Genomic DNA, 7,242 nt, shown 5'->3' on the forward strand with positions numbered 1-7,242 from the left:
TCCTTCAAGGCCGCATTTCATACTATAAAACTACATAACATAAAAATATACTTACGCGGCTGCCGGAGCGCCCCGGAGTTGTTCCATTTGAGCGGTTCACGTTCTGAGCATCCACTATATTGTTACTGCATAACGACGCTGAAGGAGAGAAATCACGCGAAAAAAGGCGACGTCTCGGTGTGCAGCGGTTGCTACTTTGCGACGTTGTCGGTATGGTAGACGAACAAGCAGATAACTCTAGAGATGACAACTCACATATGCCAGTCGTGCTATCCATGGAATTGGAGGCAACTGAACTGTTGGCAGTAATTGTTGGTGATTGCAACGACAGAGTAGCGACCAAGATCGGTTTGGCGGAAGGAGAATTGTCCAACGAGCCATTATCATTAACGTTTTTCAGGCAAATATTCGCGCTACTCATTTTGGCAGTAAGTTGTTCGAGCAAGTGCTGTTGTTGCCTTCGAATAACTGGTGCATTCGTTGCTGTTCCGTTTTTTGATGTGCCAACAATTCTAGGAATTTTTGACGGTGTTCAGTTTCAATGTCGTTAAAGTGTAGGTTGTTTGTTGCTGGCTCGCGTGCAACTTCTGTCGATTTTTTGTCTGAAGGTATGCTCGGCATCGAAGTTCTGGTCTTCATTTGTTTGATAGATGAGGTGCCGCAAGCTGATTTTTTCAGTTGGCGCCCCATCTTTGGTTTGGTGACCTTTTGTTCATATGGCGAACGTTTTATTTTGTTATTAGTTGAATGCGAAAGGGACGGAGTGGTTATGTTTGTGGTAGAAGGCTTTAGCTGTAAGCGCGTTGGTACTGAACGGGATTTCAAATCTATTTTCTGTACACGCTTGGCTTTTGATTCCACAGTGTCGCGTGTAGCACTAATGGAAAATAAATTCAAACGCTTAGTGGGGTAATTATTGTTAGGGGGTAATTTTTGTTGACGGATATGTTCGATTAATGCTTCTGAAGGACCCTCTAACGTGAATGAATTGGAGCGGACCAAACCGTTGTGACTCTGTGAACCATGTGTCACGCCTAGAGAATCGGGAGCGATCTGTGTTCTCTCCGAAGTTCCTGCATTCAACGATGGACTTGTGGCTGATCGCTGCGGAGGCCTTATATTAGAACATTTCGCTGTGTCTTCTTTTTGTTCCGTTGTAGAAAAGTTTTCGAACTTGATAATTTTGCTAGTAATGTTCGTTACCTTCCGATGTGTTTTAAGGTCACGTTCAAGATTTGTCGTGGACCCTGTATAATTGAAGCTTTCATCTGAACCATATTCTTCCATCAATGACTTGTTTGTTTCCTTGCTGGCTTTCTTGTCATTATTCACATTTATAATATCAATGCTACATTGCTGATTTATACTGTCACTAAAAGTACACGTTGCTGTGATTGGTGTTGGCGGATCAATGCATATTGATGGTATTTTCATTAAAGATTTATCCATGCATGGTTTGGGTCTCTGATGTATTTGAAAATTGGGATTTTCATCCTCGTCAACTTCATATAAATAAACTTTACGTTCTAAAGGTTTCTGTTTCGGATGGTCCAAATTAATTTGCTGCTGCTGTTGTTGAAAAAGTTTAATTTCATCTTCTGATAAAGGTGTTAAGAGTGTATTGGAACCATGTTCAATGATCAATGTTTCGGATTTTTTTAACTTTTGCATCCGCTGCATGAGATTCGTTTCCGAAGACCGTAGTTCGACAATTTCTAAATCATTATTACGAGCTTCTCCGGAGGCTTGACGGTTCATTTTGCAATTATTTTGATTAGGTATAATCGATGAAGAACCGACTTCATTTTGAACTAAAAGATCTGAAAGCAACAGATATGATTTTTCAACTTCTTCATGTTGATTATCTTGTTTTATGTGTTCAGACACACTACTGCTGCTGCTGCTGCTAATATCGTGGTTATTACTCCCTCCTATTTGATCTAGTTTTAACTCTTCACCGACCGTGGAATATTCCAAGTTATATCTCCCCCTTCTGCGACGACATTCCTCAAGGCGCTGTTCAACCTTAACTGCCTTCTCTTTAAATTTTTGCATTTGCCGGCGTTTTTCTTGCGTAATCTTAGAAATACAAGCAAAATTATACCCAAAAAAGAATAAAAAAACTTGCAACCAGTGATGCGCTCAGGGCCAGTTTTTCAGTGCACAGCCATGGTTTAAACTAAGTTTAAACGCCCGATTTGGCTGGTTTAAACTCAGATCAGCGAATCAAATGCCAGCCAGCTATCCAATTTAAACTCAGTTTACTTAATCTAAGTTTAAACTGGCACTGAAAAACTGGCCCTCAGCGTTACTCGACCGCTAATCTCATATATGTATATGTATGCACCCACGTACTTACCAATGGCGGTAAAATTGGAACTCCATCGATGCGGAACATCGAAACGTACTTCTGCGCGTTTGCTTTTGATAGCGTTTTTTTATTTATGGGTTCATCTAATGATGCACTCATTTTTTCTGCATTAGTTTCTTCCATATTAAAGTCGGGATGTCTGAAAAAATTCCGTTGCTCTATGGTTAATTTAATTAACAATAAAAATATTGATCCGAAAACTTTTTACGGTAATACCATTCAGAATAACTTATATTCCATTCATATCATTCTTAATTTAATAGAGCTAAAATCCAAAAATATTAAAAACATATGAAAATTCAGAAATAGTTCAAAATATTGACTTTTTGTTTTCATCTAATTACTTTGCCCACGTTTCTATGACTACCAACCGTGTATAGGTGAAAACAACACTAATTTTTGTGTATAAGGATCTCTTTACGATTAACTGGAAATTGAAAATACTAATTGTTTCTAAAACTTAATAAATTATTCAAATCAACTAGAAGAAAATTATCGCGCCTGCTAATAAATCAGGTAATCAGCAAAAACACACGAACAACTTTGACAACAACCAGCAGATGTCAAGCGGATGCCTCCTCTTTGATTATGCAAAATGAATTCACAATAGATTCTCTCCTGGTCGCAACGCGGAATCACGCGTGGCCTCGCGATTTTAGCATCTAGAAAACATTTCTTTCTTTCCCTCTTGCGCGATCTTGTGTGTTTCGTTCATGCCAGAAATCAATCCCGACTCAAGGCGCATCAATTACAGGTGATAGCGATAGAAGCTATGCTTCTTCTTATGAGCACGCTTGTATTAAATTATCGTCTGTTTTGCTTTATTTACATCATCGTATATACTTACAAGTATGGAATCCTATGCCCCTTTTTGTCTATTCTCTCTCTAACAGCGGACGTGCCTGCCAAACAGCGGACGTGCCTGCCACCAAACTGAAAAGCATGATGGCGGCAGTGTTTGACAGGCACGTTCGACGATGCGAACGGCAATGGAAGGTAAGAAATGGAAGATGGATGACATGGGAATGAAAGAATTATGAAATAGCAGAATGTCGAATCAAAACGAATTTCAAAAATCTGACAATGCGAATGACGTCAAAATGAAAGAAATGCAAAATACAAAAATGTCGAAACAGAAGAAATAGATGACAGGCACGTGTTCAAGGGTTACGTGCAACAAAAAGAGTTGTTGTGTTGCGCCATTCAATATTAAAAAAAAGTAATGTGGTTAATACGCTTTTCTATTAAGTTGAAAAATTACATATTTCGCCAGCCAAAAAGTGTATAAATAAATATATAGCATCTTGCTATAAGATTTATTTATAAAAACGGTACATGCTTATGACCTTATTCATAAAAAAGAAAATAGATGTAAAGTAACATTAAAAAAATCGATTTGTTTACTTTTTAAGAATTTGGGAAAAACATTTAACTAAAGTTTTTGTGCACCCATCTCTTTTTCTGTTTATTATTTTCAAATTTTTCTTTTCCTTAATACTCATTGAGTTTTCATTTACACCCAGCAAAAATCAAAATATTTTATAAGAAATTTGTTGACCGTTTCTCGCACACTTCTCTCATGCTTTTTTATCGTAGTTATTATTCTGTTGACATCTAAATTGCCATAAATTTTATGTTGTTGACAATACATTGTTTTCCGGCGCTTCCTCTGTGAACTTTTATAACTACATTCATAAAAATATTACTAATTTTGGTTTATAATTTTTTTCCATCTTGTTATTGCTGAATATCAAAAAGGAATTAATAAATAATAAAAAGTTAGTTACAATTTTAGTGAATGGTTCTTGCAAATAATATTATTTTATGGTTGAAATGACTTGATCGCCGGCAGGAGCTTATCAACTTTTTTGCCAAAACCAAAGCAGACGGGAAGGAAAAATAGTTGTTCATTAACGATTTGTCTGAAATATCGTTCTTGAAACGCGTTACCCTGCCAGCCAAAAGTGGTGAAAAATCTGGTGAAACCGCGGGTTTCAGTCACTTCAAAACTGGTGACAAAACTGGTGACATTTGTATGGGCGGTGTGCAGATTGTCACCACTTTCCCCCTGTACGTGTGATCCTTGCATCACTGTCGCACTCATTCAGATACTTCATAAGGAAAACATATAGCTGCACTCGTCTAGCATTGCCCACTTCAGCTGGCACAGGGTTGCAATCTATTCACAGCGAATTCAAAATAACCTTAAAAACAATAAATAAAAAGTCTAAAATTTTTTTTTGATTTTTATTTTGCAAAATTTATTTTTCAAAATGCATTGTTAACCTAATATACATAGTTAGTAATCAATATTATGAATAAAAATTACAATTAACATTAATAATAAAGATTTTTTTACATACTTATGTGGTTGCCAATTGCTTATTATTACTACTACTCCTTTGCAAATATATGTTTTCAAAAGTTGCAAATTTTCTATAAAATAGTTAAGCGATTTTAACAGTATTATAATCAAAAGAAAGGTAATCGATTTACCTTTCTTTTAATATATATTAACAGTTGCAAATCATTTATGGTAGTTCAGAAAAATTAAGTTTTCTTACAACTTTGCAAAATTTGACAAGCTGGACCTACACTTTGAAGGTGTTCCTGCAGGTCAATGTGCTGAGGGCGGAAGGTACCCATGGTGCTCCTGGCGATGAAGGAGCTGAGGGTAGAAGGTACTGGTGGTGCTCCTGGCGATGAAGAAGCTGAGGGCAGAAGGTTCTAACAGGCTAACCTAATATTCACGCACGTCGCCAATTTACTGTCAAAAATTTCTCATGCACATACAACTTGTATGGGACCAACCGAAATTGAACGGCGTGCGTATGAAGTTAACTCAATTTCCAATTTTTGTTCTGCGTGACATTTTGATTTGACGTTTCGCTCAATGAAATCAAATGCAAACGCACGCAAGCCAATTTCGGGTGACGCAAAAAAACAAATTCGATGGCGTGCGTACCAAAACGCAAGCCGCGAATATATGGTTAGCCTGTAATGGTGCTCCTGGCGATGGAGATGCAAGCGTTGAAGGTGCTGATGGTGAATCCCAATCTGTTAACAAACAAAAATATCAATTCAAATTTATAAACATATAAAAAGTCTCAATACATACCTTAAGAATGTGACTAAGTCGCTGCTGTTTTGCAATCTAAAAGAAGAAATTACATCATAATTAAATAAAATTGTTAAATACGTATTCTTACCTTCAAAATTTTCGCAAAGTGACATTTCTTCACAGTATGTATACTGTCATCAAAACTCCGATGTTTCTAACTTGCTCGCTCTAACGCATAGCATTCTTATTAGAGTACGAATTCTTATCGGGTATGTAGCTCTAACAAAGGGAAATTTTTTTGACAGTTCGAACAAAAAATTTGTAGGTGTGTGGGTGAGATGACTAAAAAGTTGTCAATGTGTTTGTAAATCGTTTGATTTTCAGGGGAAAGTGGTGAGCCGTGGCTGGCAGTATACTGCTCACTAAATTTGTAAAAATAAAATTTTTTCACTTAATTGTTATATTCTTCCTCATTGTGGTAAACTTACTCATCATCACAGCAGGGCGCAATCTTCTTTTCTATGATTATTGTATCGCTACTTTGAATTTCTCAATTTTGACAATTCTCATCTAAAAGTAAACGAAACCTCAGAAACTTTAAATGCACTGAAATTCACTAATACCCACTTCCGCAAAAATCACCTTATTTCGTATTTCCTTTGTTAAAAGTTATTGTAAATCATATATTTTTATTGCCTTATTAATAAAAAATTAAAATTTAAAAAGCTTTTTAAATTGCCGTTCACAAACATTTTTCAATTTATAAGCCTTTTTTAAGTTACTTTGTTGTTTATGAATAAGGCTATTACAAATTAGCACAATCAAAACACGTTCCTTATCGAAAAATTTATTATTAAGAAAATTTGCTGTTCTCACATTTTCTTTCAACATCCAAATCGACCTTTGTTACTTTTTGTACAGATATGTCATCGCCGCCAGGACGGCGCAACTCCTATTATATCTTTCTTGTCAAATATGCATTTAGATCTAACTGTCATACTACTATTAATGGTAACCATGAATATTCATTAAAATCGTTTCAATTCGTAATAAAAGTAATTTACATANGTATTCTATCTTTCTTGTCAAATATGCATTTAGATCTAACTGTCATACTACTATTAATGGTAACCATGAATATTCATTAAAATCGTTTCAATTCGTAATAAAAGTAATTTACATACTGCTAGTGTAAATATATTTTTTAATATAAACTACCTTTCTTAATTCTAAAATAAATCAACAATCGCAAGATTTATAAGAAAATTGTCTTCAAAAAATACGTCCCAAATCATCCCTGTTGATATTATAATTCAAATGCAAATTAGAATAGAAATTTTGATACAAAAATTTTTCCGCGATATTCATCATACAAATTTATCAACTTACTTGTCCGTATGTCGCTCTGGAAAGAAATATATTTTAACCGATATGTTTTCTTGAAAATAAATGCAAATTTACCTATTTTTTCCACCGGCAGGCACGAATATGATATTCAAAACAGAAGCAATGACAACGAATTTTACACACATTGTTGTATTTTAGCGCAAAACGATAAGTTTCACAAATATTTTAAATTATTGCCTGGAACATACACATTTATCGTTATTATTGGAAATGCAAGACTTGGCACGCATTTTTAATTTCTTTTTTATTGAATTCAAATGAATAAAAACACATTTTTCTAAAATATTTCTCAATTTACATTTTAAAGTTTTTTCTGAAACTTGAATGTAACTCTGTGCGGAGAATGAGAGAATTGGAAATCAGGTGATCTCAGCTGTTTTCAAATGTAAACAAACAAAATGGC

General features: G+C 35.2%; 1 protein-coding gene across 1 annotated transcript in view; it reads right to left on the minus strand.

Annotated features, from left to right (window-relative positions):
- The window catches only part of LOC108358479 (Centriolar coiled coil protein 110kDa), a 31,824-nt gene extending 29,359 nt beyond the window's left edge, over window positions 1-2,465 (minus strand). Inside the window, exons 1-3 of the mRNA XM_017609837.1 lie at window positions 2,360-2,465; window positions 428-2,079; window positions 196-296 (exon numbers count right to left, since the gene is read on the minus strand). Of these exons, the coding sequence (XP_017465326.1) occupies window positions 196-296; window positions 428-2,079; window positions 2,360-2,398 (1,792 nt within the window). The 5' untranslated portion in view covers window positions 2,399-2,465. The remainder of the gene's footprint in view (window positions 1-195; window positions 297-427; window positions 2,080-2,359) is intronic.
- Between the last annotated feature and the right edge of the window lie 4,777 nt (window positions 2,466-7,242).

Source organism: Rhagoletis zephyria, unplaced genomic scaffold (assembly GCF_001687245.7).
Source record: "Rhagoletis zephyria isolate East Lansing unplaced genomic scaffold, Rhagoletis_zephyria_1.1 Rzeph_scaffold_00259, whole genome shotgun sequence".
Classification (NCBI taxonomy): Eukaryota; Metazoa; Arthropoda; class Insecta; order Diptera; family Tephritidae; genus Rhagoletis; species Rhagoletis zephyria.